The sequence below is a fragment of the Odontesthes bonariensis genome, chromosome 13 (genome assembly GCF_027942865.1).
Source record: "Odontesthes bonariensis isolate fOdoBon6 chromosome 13, fOdoBon6.hap1, whole genome shotgun sequence".
In the NCBI taxonomy this organism is placed as follows: Eukaryota; Metazoa; Chordata; class Actinopteri; order Atheriniformes; family Atherinopsidae; genus Odontesthes; species Odontesthes bonariensis.
In genome coordinates, this window is record NC_134518.1 from 16,646,244 (window position 1) to 16,664,163 (window position 17,920).

The 17,920-nt window shown below is 41.3% G+C and overlaps 4 protein-coding genes across 4 annotated transcripts; 3 read left to right on the plus strand and 1 right to left on the minus strand.

Annotated features, from left to right (window-relative positions):
• The first annotated feature begins 280 nt into the window (after nt 1–280).
• Nucleotides 281–6,938, plus strand: LOC142397253 (uncharacterized). The gene is made up of 7 exons (XM_075480596.1): nt 281–536; nt 3,581–3,731; nt 4,103–4,246; nt 4,399–4,527; nt 4,647–4,886; nt 5,122–5,247; nt 5,687–6,938. The coding sequence occupies exons 1-7, from the start codon at nt 376–378 to the stop codon at nt 5,912–5,914; spliced, it is 1,179 nt and encodes a 392-aa protein (XP_075336711.1). The 5' UTR covers nt 281–375; the 3' UTR covers nt 5,915–6,938.
• A 1,164-nt stretch (nt 6,939–8,102) lies between these two features.
• On the plus strand, nt 8,103–10,403 carry LOC142397145 (L-threonyl-[L-threonyl-carrier protein] 4-chlorinase-like). Its single transcript, XM_075480487.1, has 6 exons — nt 8,103–8,232; nt 9,205–9,466; nt 9,555–9,646; nt 9,858–9,997; nt 10,109–10,213; nt 10,317–10,403. The coding sequence occupies exons 1-6, from the start codon at nt 8,103–8,105 to the stop codon at nt 10,401–10,403; spliced, it is 816 nt and encodes a 271-aa protein (XP_075336602.1).
• A 1,225-nt stretch (nt 10,404–11,628) lies between these two features.
• Nucleotides 11,629–13,306, minus strand: LOC142397254 (glutamine amidotransferase-like class 1 domain-containing protein 3, mitochondrial). The gene is made up of 5 exons (XM_075480597.1): nt 13,247–13,306; nt 12,657–12,769; nt 12,337–12,508; nt 12,051–12,252; nt 11,629–11,959 (listed from the first exon to the last, which is right to left on the minus strand). The coding sequence occupies exons 2-5, from the start codon at nt 12,762–12,764 to the stop codon at nt 11,767–11,769; spliced, it is 675 nt and encodes a 224-aa protein (XP_075336712.1). The 5' UTR covers nt 12,765–12,769; nt 13,247–13,306; the 3' UTR covers nt 11,629–11,766.
• A 777-nt stretch (nt 13,307–14,083) lies between these two features.
• On the plus strand, nt 14,084–17,915 carry LOC142397146 (uncharacterized). Its single transcript, XM_075480489.1, has 9 exons — nt 14,084–14,138; nt 14,649–14,762; nt 14,848–16,524; nt 16,627–16,726; nt 16,810–16,958; nt 17,050–17,162; nt 17,254–17,343; nt 17,429–17,551; nt 17,647–17,915. Exons 1-9 carry the CDS (start codon nt 14,084–14,086, stop codon nt 17,794–17,796), a joined length of 2,571 nt encoding a protein of 856 aa, XP_075336604.1. The 3' UTR covers nt 17,797–17,915.
• The last annotated feature ends 5 nt before the right edge of the window (nt 17,916–17,920 follow it).

Genomic DNA, 17,920 nt, shown 5'->3' on the forward strand with positions numbered 1-17,920 from the left:
CCCCACACACGTACACACACGCACGCACACGCACACACACACACACCCACGCACACGCATACACGCACACATATTCAGCTCTGAGTGGACTTTCCCACATCTTCCAAATGATTTAAAGCCAACTGCGTAAACGAAGACTGCATGATGACTTTATGCGAGGTACTATATATAAATAACCACAGTGGGACAGGCCCTCCGGCACGTAACGCTGAAACAGCTTGTCACTTCCTTTTCTTTGCATCATGTGGCTCTTGGTTTTAGCTCCTTCCTCTTTTGTTTCATATCAATACTGACTTCATTCTTTATACTTCTCACCACATGCCGAGGGGAGACATTGTGATGAGACTTTGTTGAAGACTTTATGAAAATTTTAAAATGTCATCGGTCATGGATGGAGACCTGCTTTCTTTGTCATCATCCTCATTGTTATCTGCCTCACCATCAGCAGCAGCAGGGACACAGAAAAACACTTCACCTAAGAGTGACAGCAGCTACCCTGAGAGCCGACAGGAACACAAATCACCCGAAGAATTATGGTTTGTATATACGTTACATTATACGCAAAAACAGGAAGGCAGGAGAGCGTAATCTTAAACAATTTCCTGACGTAAGCCATAAACTGTGCACATTTTGGTATATTGTTTTCTTTTAAAGTGGTATTTACTTGTACGGTTATGTCTGTATTGTACAAACTTGCCGTAGTTGTGTCCACGCCCGTATTTTTTATTTTCCTCACGTAGTGGTTTAAGATAAATCAAGAATATATGATAGTTGATTGAGTTTCTTTTTTTTTTTTAGAATTGTATAACTGTGATCTACAGTATTTCAAAATATATGAAACCCTCATTACAGATAGAGATGCTCGGATAGTTTAATGACGAAATTCAGCCCAGTAAGAGGGGGAGTGAAGAGGTATAGCGAAGTTTCCCATGAGGTCATAAAGATGTAGGCTTCAGGTCGTTGTTTCACTGACTCCATTATGTTGTAAAAACGGCTGATAAAATGCTATCTGTTATATAATGTCAAGCCTTTGACCTGAAATAAAATTTCTTCTTTATGGTAACAGCCATTGTCCTTAATGTGGACACATTTGGTAAAGGCCATGTCCACACTACTTAAACGAATAACTAGTTTACCATGTGACATGTCTGAAATGATATATCTGATCAGGAGTGAAACTCCCCAGTCCTGTCCCTTTGTTAGGCAACTCAGCTGTGGCCATTGGCTGGTTACACACAGAGTCTTGTTCTGAGTATTATTTTTCAGGGACACCATTAGCAAGAAGGAAAGACATTATCTCTCTCTCTGTCATATGCCAAGACAGTGAACTACCATGTAGAAGAAAAGAATAGAAAAGAAGCACATAAAAGAAAAGAAAAAGCAGTGGCATTTAGGTGTCCTTACACAATGGCCTGCAATTGAAAACTTTGACAAACTGGGTCACACAGTGTTCATCCATTGTCAGAAAATCAGAAAATCGAAAAAGCTCTGGATCAAGAGAACATGGAGATTGTTGTGGTCCCAATAGGACAGCTGAATATACAGAACTGACTTGCCAAGACAGGGTATTGGACATGGGTGAGTTAGCATTTCATGCTATATTGGCCACTGAAATTAGGCTTTGTTTCAATTAATTGAATTCAATTTCAACTGTTATCTTTGTAGTACACTTCCAAAGCAGAGCAGGGGATTTAGAGGAAATGATTCACCTAGTAGTGGCATCAAACAGCCTCCGCTTAAGCCTTTTCCTACCTTGCAGAACGAAGAGGGGTGACAGGGTACAGAGTGTACGCTCAGACTCCCCTTTAGTAAACTTAGTACTGACAAAGTAGCATTTGTCAGTACCTAATAGGACAATATGAGTTTTACACAAACAACAACATATCTATCGAAAAAACACTTTCTGGAAACATAACCTTGCTTAAGGAGTGTATATTTTCTGAAAATGAGTTTAGTCAACAGCACATATTTCACATTATCTGGTGGCTCTGATAAATTTTCATAAAAGCCTAGGTCAGTATTTAGCAAATACACTCAAGGCCTGTTCCTGGTTTTTATATCTGTGTGTACGGACTAATGTAAACTTTTTTTTAAACAGCTGAAGTGCACTTGGTTTTATACTGGAATTTAGATCTTCAAAGTAGACTGAAGGGAAAAAGAAGTGTTTTTACACTTGTTGAAAGAGGGTCTGCGTGGGTCTATTCTTTAACTGCTGTCTAAATGTGAGTATAACTGTAAATCCAGACACAGACTCTTCACAAAGCCGACTATGTAGGTACTCAAGGAGAGTTGCATCCATTTGAAACTATTTTCATTTTCTTGTTAATGTACCGTGTCTTTGCATACCCTCCAAAAGAACATAACATGATGATTGATTAACATCTGTAGAGGAGTAGTTAACAAACTCTGTCCACTACAAGCTACAAGCAACCATCTACCAGTGTCTTACTATGTTTATCTAAACTTGGACAAAGAGAAAATGTGACAACACAAATTGAATCTAAAAACATAACTCATATTACAGTAAAATAAAAACTATATACAACCCAATTACTTTTGCTGAGGTTACCTATGTTGTTTATGCTAAGCTAAGCTAAGCTAATCTGTCTCATTAGCTATATCAAACTACTCTTATGATTTCACATTCCACAGAACTATTTAATCTGTCAATTATTATTGGACAAATTGCATCACATTTCGAATAGAAATTTTACTTTACACGCAAAATCTATTTCTTATACGTTATTTTGGTATTACAAATACTTGCATGTTCCTATTTATATAACCTTCATCTGACAATGCAACTCTCTGATATTGTGTAACAGGTTTTTCACATAGCGGGACACTGCACATAAGTGGATGAAAGCATGTATTTGTGGAGGAGTTTAGCCCTAAGGGGGATGAGAGGTGATTGCAGATTGTGACTCTTTGTAGTACTAAACTCTTTGAGGTTACAGTAGTCCACCAGTATGTTTGTGTGAAGAAGCCCTGGAGGGGTTTCACGCTGAGTTGTGTGCTTCTCTATGAGCAGATTCCCTCAGGGCTTCTCTTCTGCCTCCCTGTCAGCATTTACTTTAATACCAGATAGGATATAGAGCAATAGAGCTGATGGAAAATAACCTAGTTTGACTAATTAATCCAAGCAAATACTGTATTTTCATTTTCTGCAAGAGGTTCGCTAGAAATCAACATCTACCAGGGATCATCACCCACATTGTTTCCCCAGGCTATCAGTGCACAAATACATCTAATCATAAACAGAGATTTTGATTGGCCAGCAGAGCAGATGCAGAGAAATACAACAAAATGTGCTCAGATGTGTGTGTTTGAATGTCTTGAGTGTATAATGTGACTGCAAATGTGTGTGTGCGTGGGTTTGCATAATAGCTGCTGTTCGATTCATTCTCTGTAAGTGCACTCTATGCGAGTGGGTGTTCAAAAGTACCTTGACTTTCTTTTGTGCATACGTGTGTTTGCTTATTAATAGAAAACCTCGTCTAATGTTCATCATGATCAGTTTTATTTATGGAACATAGTGTCCTCATTCCCTGTGTCTGTGTGTTGGTGTGTGTTTGTGCAGGGCAGAGAATATGAACCCCATGGGGGACAGGCTGCTGTCCACAGAGGAACAGGTCACTCTGATCACTGAGAGTCTGACAGTCACTTCCACCGATCAGGAGAAACTGTTGCTGCTCAACAAGAATACTGAGCTCCGCAGAGTAAACAAAGAGGTACAACATCTCACTAAACCGGTCCAGATTCTCTACAGGTCCGCTGATTAACTGATGATGGCAATTACATTTAGTTCTCTCTGAAAACCTGAGGAAGAATGTGGGTGTAAGAAGTGCTGCCAAGCTGTGAAAAGATACATTTTTCACAGTTTGGTCTTTAATTCAAATTACATGATGCTTAATAACAGTAACTGTAATGCAGTTAGAGATTTAGTGATGTACAGAGAGCAGAGAGAAGTGCCTCACCTCCCTTTCTGATGCCCACATTGTTGTGGAGACAGACTATAGAGGAGAGCAGTAATGGTGAAATGAATGATGTTATTGATTACTGCAGTGGAGGCCTTGACAGTGATGATTTTTATCAACCACAGTTGATGAAGCTGAATGAGGAATGGGACCAGGTATACCGCAGTGCCACGCTGGGTCTGCAGCACAGAGTGGAGGCTTTGGAGCTGGAGAACAGTGCCATCAAACAGCTAAACAGCCGACTGCTTCTCAAAGCTGAACAGCAACAAGTAAACACCCACACAATCACAAGCTTACTGGAATGGCCTGTACACTGCAGTGGAAGTGGGTGGCAATTTGGTACATGGGGGAATTCCTTGCTACAGACAGCTATTGATGTGGTGTACATGTGTGATGTTTACTGCTGTATTTTGAATTACAGAGTGCAAAGGAGTATTATGAGCAGACGCTGATGATGGAGCTGAAGAAGAACCAGGAGATGCAGGAGTATGTCAGGCTGCTGGAGAACAGGATGCATCGCCCAGAAAGCAACTGCAAACCTGTCAAACAGGTATTTTTCCTGGCAGTGGGTCTGTGCACCTGCTCAGTTTGTTATTTCAATTTCTTTGAGTGTTGTCTGCTGTTAGACCAGCATGTAGCTCATCACCTCATCTTACCTTTTCACCGAAGGGCAGCTTTAGTGCTGGGATGATCGGATCATACACCACCACCAATCCCCTCGGAAGACCCAACCTGTCACACAGCCACGTTTCAGGGTACAACCCTGTATCCACCTTTTCCCCAGCTTCCTCCAGCCCAGAGGCAGGATGGCAGGGAAAAAGCCAGAGCAGTGGTTCACTGGGATCTTTGGGAAATTCTCAGCAAGAAGTGCAAGATTTAAAAGAGCAGCTGGAGGCACGAAGATGTCAGGTGGGCTACTCTCAAAAAATGTTTTAAATGTCTAATGTGAGGAGAACAGAACTGATATCAAGTCACTGTTGCCGGGTAAAGATTCGCTCAATACTTAAACAGAGGCTTCAATAAGACAGTCAACTGCGCCACCAAGTGGTGGCTCTGGACCAGTCAGAAATGAAAAACAAATAGACCTGCAGATCCCAAAATGTGGCTTTAACACTGGCTCACGGCCATGTTGATGTGTCACCAGACTGAGATTTATGAAGCAGAATATCAGACCGAGCACAACGACCACAAGCACACGCTGCAGGAAAACCGAAAGCTGAGGAAGAAGAGGGAGGAAATGCGCCAACAGGTGGCACTACTGCAAGAACAGGTAATGTTTGATTATCTGTAATCACACCTATACAGCTGCCAAATATGTCGTCTAAGCCTGAGCTGAGTGAAAATTCTTGCAATTCTTCATGATTTTGTTTAATGTGTGTAATTAAAGACGTTATATGGTAAGGTAAGGTGACTTTATTTATACCCGAAGGTAGATTTGTCCTCCGCTTATCAAGCTGAATTGGTTTAATAAAGAGTTTGCAGCAGCATATTAAACTATAGGAATCATATGATCTAAAATGAAGTGTATTCTAAATTGAACAATCCTCAAATGACTTTAAATTATTGCCACTTTTCCTTATCCTCATCGCAAGAATTTTTTGGGAGATAAATACACACTGAGCTGTCACCTTAATGTCTTAAAGATCTTTGTTTGTCGAGTCTGGTGAACTCTAGTGATCCTATTTTTTGTTGTTCTAAAATGGCTACAGCTCAAGATTTATGAGGATGACTTCAGACGAGAGCGGTCAGACAAGCAGATGCTGCAGCGACTGTTGTTACAGAAAACACCTCCAAACAAGGACCCGGTGCTCATCCACCGCTGCAATAACGAGCAGCACCTTCTGGGGAGAGACAAGAGGACACAAAATGAAGAGAAGAGAAAGCAGCACCACCCACTCTGTCCGAAGCACACAAACAGGGACAAAGAGTCTGGCTGAGGTTCTGAGGGAGAGGTCTTGGAATCAGTTCATTCAATGACTAAAATGAGTTTCAGTCTCGAAAATGAGAGTCGTTAATTGTGTCAGAAACTATAAGAATTTGGACAGCCACTGGTAAAGCTTCACGGCACCATTACAGTGGGAGTAAAATCAGACTCTTCAAGCAATTTTTATTTCTGCCAATTGTATAGATATTGTATATCTTTTTCATATGTCCCAATGTGATTATTTGTTTAAAATCTTTCTTTTATGCAAAGAATTGTCATGTACTCTGATTTTCATAGTAAGCCATCAAAACAATTGTTGAGCTTACCCTCAGTCTGTGAGCTTATTTTAAAACTTTTTTTCTTTTTACATTTAGTGATTTTAAGCCTATAAAAATGTTTTCATATTACCTTGTAACTAATAATAAAGTGTGTTTGTGATAACGAAATAAATTCATATAAGGGAGTGTGAGTAGCTATTTCAAAGAAACGCTGCTCATGTTTGCTCTCTGAATGGATTTCTGCTGTTATTTCCTGGTTACTGATCCTCATCTTAACCAAAACCGCTGACGCATATCAACCCAACGATAGAGCTGACCAGTGGGAGATCAGGGGTTTTCCCTCTGTGAAGTGTTTTCCAGCACGTTCATATTGTTCCTGTCCAAGATGGCAAGTCAAAATCCATTGTTTAATTCCTAATCTACACACATACACAAAGAGTCAGCATGACATGACAAGGATGTCCTCTATCAGACGTCAGGGGGCAGCATTGCATTGCAACTATCTGCATGCTCAAACTATTTTCTCAGTTTTTAAACAAAACGTTGACAGTTGTTTAGAGCTGGATCACTTATCTATCCCATTTATATTTTTTAATTTACCCTCCATATGTGGCAAGAACTAAACATGTGGCATTGATATAGAAAGGAAATGCAGAGTAGAAATTCACAACAACACAGTCAGACAGCAAATGCAAACGCCTAAAACAATGACTGTAAAGAAAAATTTTGAACGAGAACAATGGAAAGATGACAATGAAAAAAAAATGTGCTCGACTGAAATAAATGTACGAAAATTGTAAATTCTTGTAATTCCTCTTTGTATTTTTCATTTGCATTGTCCAATATTCAAGAATAATAACATAAACACAAAACAATTGATGTGATGATATTCTTAAAAACATATAAGTGACAGAAAAGACTGACCAGGGAAAACAGTAACAATGGAATTATTTGAAATAGAGAGTCCTTAGGTAAAAAGATTGACGCTGGCAGGAATCTTGTGATTATTATTCCTCACTCACATTCCATCTTTGCTCAGCTGTCCTCACACTCTCATCACACACAATATGAATTTTGCCTTTGCCTGTGATCAGTCATCATTCTGTCAGTCTCTGAGTTTCTGTCCAGGAACTAAATAAGTTAAATATCAGATTGTGACGAGTGAAAAAAAATTGGGCTGATACAGTAATAAGTTCAATCAGGACGAACTTCAAAAGAAAGTTAAAAATAGTCCTAATCTTCGTCATTCACGTTATCTGTTTCCTTTTGATAACTCATGAGGCAGCCCTGTGTATAGGAACGTCATGTTTAACAAGCTTCTCCTGTAAAGTGAAGGTTTCAGGGTGCTGACTCAGGAGTAGGACGGTCCACAAGCAGCTGCACTGGGATGCAAAAGATTGTACTTCAGGGAAGACATTTTTATTCACTTTCACTGTGTTAACTGTTTTTCTTTTTCTTGTAATTTTGCGACAACAGAACTGTTTTCAGACAGTTTGGTTGTCTGAGTGCATGACTGTGTTCAGTGTCCATTAAGATCGGGATGATGTTTCTTTTCTGGACCTGTTTCAGTCAGCAAGTTAAAAAAAAGAAAAAAAAAGACTGCCAACATGGACAGTAAGCATAATTTTGACAGTTTTGACAGTGGTGCCTGGTTATATTGGTCTTGAAGGCTGAGTTAATTGTGATCTACTGTGTGTGACTGGTTTCCTCTTCAGGGCTTCAGGGGCAGAGCAGCATTCATTTCTATGAACCCAAAGGAAAACATACCAATAAATACCAAACTATTAAAGCATTTTACCACTGCTTGACTATCCTTTCTGTCTTTTTGCAACTCTTTAATCTCAGCCATCATCATCAGTCTCTACGTTGTAAATTTTGGAAGCAGAAAACCTGAGGCATCAGCAGTGAAACAGCCCAACAAAGATGACTTCATCCACAGCTGAACTACAAGCGAGCTACAAGCAGCAGGGCTTCCTCTCACCACTGCCTGTGTTGAATGAGACAGAGCTGAGGGAGGCCCGACAGGCCTTTTCTAAGATGGAGGAGGAATTTGGTAAGGAGCATATAAAGTTCTATGATATTCTTTTGTTGTTCTTGTCTTTTTGTCCATCCTCAGTAATGATAACTTCCACATACAGTAGTTTTGCTTGGGTATTAATTCTTCATTACTGCCTTGCAGTGGCCGCTGCTGACTTTTAAAACAGGGGAAGCCCATATTACGCCATTGTGACAAAACTACTAGGTAACACGACAAACAAATGCACAACAGGAATATGATTGACAAAACTTCTAAACAACAAGGATGTGTTTCTTATTTACAGTGTAATATTTACAAAAGTGTATGTGTGTAAAGGATGGAAATGGAAACGATGGGAAATGAGTGAAACTCCGAAAGCATTTTCACAGACAACCAGTCTCTTTCGTATCCGCTTTGGGACTGAAGTTCCAGCGTGCTTCTCCCCGCTTAAAAATTCGGCTGCCACAAGATCTGATGGACAAACACTAACTCCAATCATCACGACACAGCCCCTCATTTGACACACCCACATCTAATCTACCCCCAGAGACGCCGAGCAGCCTCGGAAGTGATGTGTTTTTGTTGATTTAGCCAATGATGACCTAGAATTGTAGAAAAAAACTTGACTCTCCCGCCCCCTCCTCGAAGCCGGGCAGCCCTCGGCTCGGAAGCCTGGCTGTTAGTGGCGGCTTCATAACATGATTTCCTCAGTGAACGGCGGCGATTTCAGAACAAATCACTTCATTAAGCTACAGGACAACATGTTGTAGTTATGAAAGTAAATGCAGTATTGGGCATATCTTGTGTTTTGTGAATAACTCTTTTATCGTCAATTTAACATTGAAGATGTAGCAATTTCGCCAGAGAATGGGAGAGGCTGTCCGGCTTCCCGTGTTGTCTCTGAATAGCCGCGGCTGCTGCCTTGTGAAGTCATTATAAATAAAAAAGAAAGAAAACCTGAGATTTTTCCGATTTAATACATTTGTTTTGTACTTGTTGCATCCCCAGGTGTAGAGTACACTCAGTACAGCCTCCACAATGTTCATCTTCAGTATCCGTGGGCGATGAACCTGACCAAACACCCCCGTATCCTGCAAGTGATCCAAGCCATCCTGGGGCCTGACGTCATCCTGCTGGACTCCCGCTTCATCTGTAAATACCCGACACTCAAACCAGGTCACACCCAGGAGAACGAAGAGAACAAAACCAAACCTGATGGAAGTGATGGAGAGAATGGACTTCCATATGTGGCCTGGCACCAGGATATGAGGTGAATCCGACTTTCTAAAAGGAAAGAATGTATACTGTTTTTCTCTACTTTTCTTTCTTTTGTCTGAATGTGAGTATTCTGTTCACAGGTATTGGGGTATTGCTGGTGGCCCTGTTCTCTCTGTGTGGCTCGCTCTGGATGACTCACTGAAAGAAAACGGTGCCCTTCAGGTCATCCCAGGTACCTAAGCTGCATATGTACTTTTTATGTAAGCCGGAGTCTTAGCTCAACTGCAGCTGAATAAATGTCTGCTGACTCCCACCTAAATCTACAAGTTTTTTTTTTTAATTAATTAATTTTTTACGTATAAGTGAACTGAATAAAATAGCAAGTAGAAACTGATTATCAAAATCAGAACTCTTCCTCACTGCCATGTGTGCTCTGGATGTAGGCAGCCACTGCTCTGGCATGTTGCCCCATCACCAAGCCACCCGCCCTGGAAACATGCTGTCAGTCAACCAGGAGATCCCAGAGGAGCTGGTGCAGGAGGAGGAAGCTTTGTTCTGCCCTCTGAAAGCTGGGCAGATGTCTGTGAGTTTAGTTTTTTTAATTGACTCTTTTTTTGTATATTCTTTGCTATACCATCTTTTAAACAGGTCTTTAATTATTTAAGCTGAATGAATCATGATATTATTTGAACAGATTCACGATGGACTTCTTGTCCACGCAAGTGATGCCAACACATCCCAGAGGAGGCGCTGTGGCTTTGTGATCCGTTATGTTCCAACCTGTGCCTACCCCATACAGGTGAGAGGAACGGTTTTTATGGTCTGCTTACAGTTTGGGAGCGTTAGACTTGCATTGTGTATTGATCTGGTTGGTCTTTTTGTTTGAAATGTTTTGCTGTCAGGATCCTGATCGTCCAAGGAAATTCAAGTCGACAGAGTTGGCTTGTGGAGTGGACCAGTTCAACAATTTCTCCAACAAAAGCATTTGAATGATTACTGGAGTTTTGACAATATTTGCTTTTACACTTTCGCAGAATATCTGAGTTATATTAAAAGCCAAATGCCTGTTCCAGGTATATCACGAGCTGTATTGGTTTCTGAGATATATTTTACGACAAATTAAGAGTTGAAATGTCTCAGTGTTTGGGAAATGTGGACATTGAGTTGTTGTAATGATTGTTGCACTTCTTGATGAAGTTTTAAAGAGACAACAAACAAATAAAAAATTATCTCACAAACTATAGTCGATAATTTCATTTCTATTTCCTCAGTGTATCTAATTCTGTATCGAATAAAGAAATGTAATAGTTGATTTGATTTTAAAAGATAAAACTTTCATCAAGTCGCATGAAATTAAACACAAACATTTTTTAACAAACTCTAAAGACAGTTTTCTCAGAGCTATCTCGTCTATTGCAGTCTACTACCACCGATTTCTTGTGCTGTGAAGATAAATCCATTTTACGTGTGTTCCTGGTTATTAAAACAATAGACCGATAGTGTTATTTTGCCACAGATAACAAACAGATAAATAAATGGTTGAACAAGAGAGAAGGGGTTCACTTTAATTTCTCTTTCACGATGCTGAGTAGCTTCCACAGCATTTAAAGACCTTCTTCAGGAGGCTTAAACAGCTCAAGAGGAGCAGCTCCCTAATGGGTGCATCCAGTCTGACAGGAGAGAACACAGCACAGAAATGCAGAGATTCTCTATTTTTTTTGTAGTTGTAAAGAAACTGTCCTAAAATACTCCTGCCCTGTCTCCTATGCAATAGTTCTAACAATCTGGTATTTCCACAAAGGGCATGGTTGAAACTGAGGTTCATAGTTAAAATAATGGAAGCAAGATGATCTAAATGATACTCGACTGTTAAGCAACATGATTAGAAATGCACTGCATCCTAGTCCATCTGCTATGAGGCCATGGGCCCTTGCTCCACCTTGCTTCTACTGTCTTCTCCACACAGCTTAAGCCAACTTCTCATTTCATCTGCTCTTCACATTGCATGCAAATTAGCTGTAAAGCTACTCCCAGCAAGCAGTCAGGATTTGTTTTTCCAATATTTAACAAGGAGCCCACGGGTTGCCTCATCTCACTTTTTTTGACAGTTTTATTGGAGAGGGACTTTAATGAGTTATCTCAGTGTTATTCGCATCTGTAAAGAAAAAAAATAATTGCACGGTTGTACTTTCCAGAAGTTATTTTATTAAAAAATTTGAACACTTCAACAGTTTTGACAGTGTAACATCTGATGAACGCTCAGACAAAATGTGAGTTAAGTTAATATTAAACTCAATGTTTGTGTACAAATCTGAGATATTTTCAAATAAAATAACCATAAAAACACTCTTTTCAAGCCAGTTTCAGAGTCTCTTTAACCATGACACCTATTCCATCAAAAACTTGGTGAAAGGGAGCGTTGCACATGAAGGCAGAGGTGGTGACCAGCTTATTCTTTACATCAACGTGAGCTTCCTCCACATCTTTGTTCACGTGTTTGCAGCCCATCTCTTTCAGAACACCTGCTGTCTGAGCGTATGGCCACCTGAGGAGGAAAAGACAGAAATGTTGAGTGTGACTGTTTTCTGTTTTGTTTTTTTGAACATCTAAATTATGTAAAAAACTATTTCACACACTTTTCACACTCTTTGTCCTGCCCCAGGGTGAGCTCACATCCAGGCAGGATCTTGGCAGCCAGAACAGGGGAGATGCAGCACATGCCCAGAGGCTTTCCAGCTTTGTGGAAAGCCTTGATGAGCTTCTCCAGATGTGGCTGGATGGTGCAGTCCTTATTCTTCACGGCCCAGTCACTCAGGTTCTTAGCCACGCCAAAGCCCCCTGATTGAGCGCAACAGAACTTGTTAAAAAAGAAATGTCGCATCTATCTTGCTCCGTTCTCATTTATGTCTGAGGCCGACTCACCTGGGATGATTACAGCGTCAAATGCTGAGACTTCTAACTTGGCCAGGTCAGTCACATCACCCCTGGCGATGCGGGCGCTTTCCTGCAGGATGTTTCTCTTCTCTTCGGTAGGTTTGCCCTCACAGTGATTTACAACATGCATCTGATCTGCATTTGGAGCAAACATCTGCACCTAAAATCAAACACCAGCATGTTAAACATTCCCTTTAGAGCTAAGTCTGTTATCGGCCTGAACGTTATAAGAGTTGAGAGTGGATCTTGAAGTTTGACACAGATAAAAACACTGAAATAAACTGACATTTTTCTTCTCTTGCACTTACTTTTGCTCCGGCTCGACTCAGGTGAACAAGCACAGCCGAGGCCTCGTGGATCTCTGTGCCGTCATAGACTCCACAGCCTGAGAGAATAACTGCAACACGCTTTGCCATGGTTACTGTAAAACACACGCAAAAAATGCATTTATTTCAACACTTTCTGTTTCTGCTAAACTGTCGTTAATTCAACTTCCATAAGTGTGACAATCTATTGGTTTCCTTGTGAAGTGAAAGGCTTATGAAGTGCAGTGTTTAAATAGCTGAGAACTGCTCCTGAGCCACCTGCTGCATGTTCCTATAAAAAGATTTAGAGAGCCAGGTGAGCAATTAACTGCAGTCTGACGCTGCCAAGTAACACTGTTTACACTAGTTAAGTTTCGGGAAGAAAAGAGACTCTGCTGAATGACTCAGTCTGACTGAATGAACAAAAAACTTGAGGTTGTATCAAACATATAATCGACCGTCTTTACCCCTTACATCAGACAATCTGTCGTGCTTTTTATTTAATTAATGGATATCTAAAGTCAACACGTTTCTTATAAAATGATATGGTAAAAAAAACATCAATAAAGACATCAAAGATTTAGATTTCTCACCTTGAACAGATAGTTTAAGGAAGCACGTAATCGGGTCTTCAGTTGAGATGTGCTGGCTGAGCTTTGAGGCAGACGTTTTATAGGATACTCTTTTGTCTCCTCCCTCAACCTGTTGTCCAAACTGGTGACATCATAGGCTACATATAAAGGTAACCAGGAAAGCTTTCACCCTGGAGCTAATAGTGCTGACTCATACCTCTTAATCGTCACTATGATAAGACAGGTAAACATTTAAACAGCATAGTTAGTCTATTCAGACTCTTTTCATTGTAAGATTATTTTATTTGTTTTGACTCCTAAAACTTTTTGTTCAACAGAAGCTTGTTTGGGGGACAAGATCTGATTTTGATAGATGTTTTTCCTCCAAATGGAAAAAAAAAAAAAAACATCAAGAAATCAAAATAAATCACCGAGTATGTCATTATTCATAATCTCCACTTTGAAATTCACAATTTGTACGCGTGTAAAAAAGATAGAACTGCGTTCATAACAGTCAAATGTAGTAGCCGTCACATTAAAGAGGAAAAGGAAAAAAGAGATTTTCAATTACATTCCTGAACCTTTAGACATAAAACAAGTTTCACATTGCTTCACATTAAAGATAGATACCAGCCATAATTTCACGTGCATTTTAATCCCCGCGCCGAAGGGTCTCTTTTATTTCGCAGGAAGGCGAAGCTTTTCCTCTAACGGCCAAGACCAGAGTGGTGTGAAGAAGATGAGATAAGATAAGGTAAGGCACTTGCCTCGACTATTCTCTCAAGTTCCTCCTGCGTGCTGACATCACACACCGCCCTATAAAACCAAGCCCTGAGTCGACAAAAGTCGACTGTAGTCATGGCTCAACGAAGCTCGCTGCGTGGCTCCGTTGGCATTCTGAGCATCTCTGCTGGTAAATTTTTCCTTTCATACGTCAGTCAGCGACAGAAATTAGTCCTGTCATGATATTAGCCTGCTTTATCATTAGTAATTGTGTATAAAGTATATTAAACTGCCAGAGGGCCACGTATTTTAGTTTTAATAACGAGTTCTGTAAAGTTTAACTTTACCATTTTGTACCGTTTTCTTAAAAAAAACATGTTATTTAAGTAGAAGAACTACACTTTAAATGTGTTAAATAATGTACCTATCGCTATTATAAGGCTATGTCTATTTGTTTTCATTTTTAATCATCGTGCTGAGAAAAAAATCCTTTTAAGAAAGACATAATCATACCAAATCTTTACATTCTTAGTCTTACATAGAGACACCTTCTTGATGCCATTTGATTTGGCAAAATATTTTCTGAAGGGACATAAATGAATGAATGAAACAAAAAATCAAATCAATAAAACAGAAGCATTGTAACTTGATCTGTTCTTGTGCTGTAGTTTAGGATAATCGCTGTGTTTTTGACTGACAGGTTCTCTCCTGCTTTTGGTGAACAACTACGCCAGCTCTCCTGAAAAAGACTTCATCGCTCACACTGCTCTGGGGATTTTACTCCTCATCGTTGCAGCCCTTGTAGCTTATGCAGGTTTGTATTAATTTTTTAACTGTAATATTACCCTTGTAGATGCATACAGACATTTTTTTCTGACCCTGCCTCGTCTCTCTCTTAGGTGTCTGTCACAGTCTGTCCCATGCCCAGCTGTTTTCTACTGTATGTCTGACTGTCTCTGCTCTGTGGTGTGGTACGGGTCTGGTGTACATCCTGGTAGGACAGAGGGTGCTGCAGCCCACAGAGCTGAGGTCCTCTCTGATCCCTGGCCTGGCAGCATTTACCTTGGCCTTGTTCATCATAGGCAGTGTTGCACTTTTTGTGAAGAAAATAGTTCTGTTTGTCATAGCTGTCTGCATTTCTTTAGCCTGCGCACACCAAATTGCTGGCCTGTCAGCTGCAGGGTTCGGTCAGTCTGCTACTGCTGCTAACTACCTCCTTGTGTGCCTTGTGGGTGTTTACTTTGGTTTTGGACATCTACTGTCCACAGTCACTCAAGGTAAAGTGGAACCTCCTAGAACGGGTCTGAAGCAAAAAGATGAGGAGAAAACAAAGCAGAACCAGGACAGTAGTGATGCAGTGAGTGTAGGTTTGGTGCTGAACTTGTTATCTGCCTCTGTATTAGCCTGTCCCCTGTTAGGTGTGGTCCCCCAGCTCTTTGTCGGTCATGTTCCCTGGTTGTGGACAGCTGGGGTCTTCCAGCTTGGCATGTGTATCCTCTTTTATCGAGCTATGGACATGCTAGCTGCCACTTTCTATGGCTTCACAGCCCTGCTGAAATTTGCAGAGGGCTACAGTGCTCTGTTATCTTTTTACTCCATTCAGCCTCTTTCCCCTGTCCCCTTTCCTGTTGTCTTCTCAGTGCTTTTCTTCATCCTGGCACTGTTCAGCTGTCAGAAGAGCTTGCTGGATGGACTCTACCAGTTATTCTTTGTAGCCTATTGTATTTCTATTGCAGCGCAGCCTCAGGGCTTCTTCCAAGGAGGCACTCAGGGTGTGCAGGCAGCCATATTTGTAGCTTCTGCTGGCATGCTTTTAATTACCTCATTCAACATGGTCTCCACTACCATGATTCCTACAGGGCAGGGCTGTTTCAAGGCTGTAGTAAGCAGGATGAGGAGTCTTACCCTCAGAGCTCACAATAAGGAGCTACACGCTCCTCACCTGGGCTACTCTAAATATGCAGATGCAGAGGTTTTAGGCCATGCCTGCGGTGTGCTGGCTACTTTTGCCATCACAGCCACAGTTGGTGACAGAAACCCATTGTCTGTTCTGGTTCTACCCTGGGTGGTGATGGCTGGTGGGGCGCTGCAGCTGCTGTGTGGCTCAGTAGCGTTTGCTCGGGGTAAAACCTTTGAGAGCACAGTCTTTATTCTCTACGGGGTGATGTGGACAGTGTGGGGGCTGACACGATACGGCGGCCTCTACGGTGAAACCAGAGGCTTCAATGTAGCTGTTGGGATTATTGGCTTCATGCTGTTTAACTTACTGGTGACAGTTGCAGCGTTGTTTCTGAATGTTGCCTGGTTTGTCTACGCATTCACCTTCCAGCTCATCCTCATCAGCTTCCTGCTGGATGCAGTGGGTGCACTGCCTTATGGTTACGACATAGGAGTCACCATCATCTTTGGCCTGGTCAGTTTTTACTTTTTTCTGGCAAACATTTTCAATAGCACATTCCAATCTCCCCAAATCCCCTTCGGAAGACCTCTAGTCAAGCTGGGCGGGGTGGGGGGAGGGACGAATATCTGCCCGCATGTACCGGCCCGCAAGGCCACGTCAGTCCAGCAGATTGCAGGTGAGAGATAACATACAATGGTGCTGATATCTGAAATAAACAGTTGTTTATATGCTAATTGTGGCTTTATTTTTCCTATCCCCCACTCCTTTCCTCATGCAGAAATCATGAAAAATGGTGGCATATGTGGAATGCCAACTGACACCGTTTATGTGCTGGTAGCAGCCTGCAACAGACCAGACGCTGTTGTCAAAGCTTACAAGTAAGTTTCCATTTTTATAAGAGCTTCCTTTTTTATATCGGTTTTGTGTTTCCCTCTCATTGATTTGTGCTGTTTGGCTTCAGGGTGAAAAAACAAGCTCAGGACCGACCCATGTCTATGTGGATCTCCTCCATAAAGCAGCTGGAGCCTGTGAGACACCTGCTGAGCCCTCTGCTCCTGGACTTCATGGAGGCTGCGTGGCCATCCTCCATCAGCATGGTCATACCCAGAGGTGGCTGTGTCTATATTTGCATGTGAAATATTGTATGTGCGTTCCTTCTGCATGTTGGGGTTTTATGTGTTCGGCTTCCTGTCTCACACAGGCCCCTGGATGGACACATTCGGTTTGGGAGACGCTGCCAAACACATCGGGACTCCTCAAAGCATTGCTATCAGAAACCCAGACTGTTCAGTAGCCACACACCTTATTAATCTGGTATAGCTCGTGAATATTGATCACTGCGCATTTTCAGAACAAATAAAAATCAACCATGCCTTGAGTGAGCAACTATTTTTATTTCTTGTAGGTGGGGCCCATTGCAGTAACCTCAGCCAACCCTACAGGCGAGGCAGACACAACTCACCATAACCAAGTTTACGCCAAGCTGGGAAACAAAGTAATGATTTTAATTAAGTGTTGATAAAATCACAACGAGCTGATGGGGTTTTTCGATAACTGTATGTGCATTTTGCTGTTTCTAGGTGGATGGGGTGCTATGTGATGGACCCTCACCAGAGAACATTGCATCCACTGTGGTTGACTGCACCAAGATTGAAACTGGACACATTGGGTTCTTCAGAGTTGGTCTCATTCCAAAATCCAAGGTCACATGAATATTCTGAATTTTCGCTCATTCTTTGAAAAAGCGTTCCAGCATTTAGTTTGTCTGCTCACACTAATGCGTTTTTGTGTTTTGTAGGTTTTTCAGATTTTTGGGGAGGTTCAGAGTCGGCACATGCAGGGACACACCAATCCTGCTTTTGAACACGATCTGCACCCATCAGATACACAAATGGAACAAAGTTCAAGAGGGGACGGCACGGCAGAGTCAGGAACTGAAAACTCATGACCATCCATCGTTTTACACAAACAAAGCCCAGTTCTCAGAAATAGATCATAATAGCATAATCAGCTGGATAATAAATATTCTGCTTTAATCTGGCAGATTAAACAGATGTGTTTATATGAGTGAG

Excerpts from the sequence above, each read along its gene's own strand:
- LOC142397254 (XM_075480597.1), bottom strand. The coding sequence starts at position 12,764 with ATGGCAAAGCGTGTTGCAGTTATTCTCTCAGGCTGTGGAGTCTATGAC. Across the intron at positions 12,253-12,336 it reads TGACGCTGTAATCATCCCAG|GGGGCTTTGGCGTGGCTAAG; the intron begins GTGAGTCGGCCT and ends GCGCTCAATCAG. Across the intron at positions 11,960-12,050 it reads CAGGACAAAGAGTGTGAAAA|GTGGCCATACGCTCAGACAG; the intron begins GTGTGTGAAATA and ends TTTCCTCCTCAG.
- LOC142397253 (XM_075480596.1), top strand. The coding sequence starts at position 376 with ATGTCATCGGTCATGGATGGAGACCTGCTTTCTTTGTCATCATCCTCA. Across the intron at positions 3,732-4,102 it reads TCCGCAGAGTAAACAAAGAG|TTGATGAAGCTGAATGAGGA; the intron begins GTACAACATCTC and ends TATCAACCACAG. Across the intron at positions 4,247-4,398 it reads TCAAAGCTGAACAGCAACAA|AGTGCAAAGGAGTATTATGA; the intron begins GTAAACACCCAC and ends TTTGAATTACAG.
- LOC142397146 (XM_075480489.1), top strand. The coding sequence starts at position 14,084 with ATGGCTCAACGAAGCTCGCTGCGTGGCTCCGTTGGCATTCTGAGCATC. Across the intron at positions 14,763-14,847 it reads AGCCCTTGTAGCTTATGCAG|GTGTCTGTCACAGTCTGTCC; the intron begins GTTTGTATTAAT and ends TCTCTCTCTTAG. Across the intron at positions 17,344-17,428 it reads ACGCCAAGCTGGGAAACAAA|GTGGATGGGGTGCTATGTGA; the intron begins GTAATGATTTTA and ends TGCTGTTTCTAG.
- LOC142397145 (XM_075480487.1), top strand. The coding sequence starts at position 8,103 with ATGACTTCATCCACAGCTGAACTACAAGCGAGCTACAAGCAGCAGGGC. Across the intron at positions 8,233-9,204 it reads TAAGATGGAGGAGGAATTTG|GTGTAGAGTACACTCAGTAC; the intron begins GTAAGGAGCATA and ends TTGCATCCCCAG. Across the intron at positions 10,214-10,316 it reads CCTGTGCCTACCCCATACAG|GATCCTGATCGTCCAAGGAA; the intron begins GTGAGAGGAACG and ends TTTTGCTGTCAG.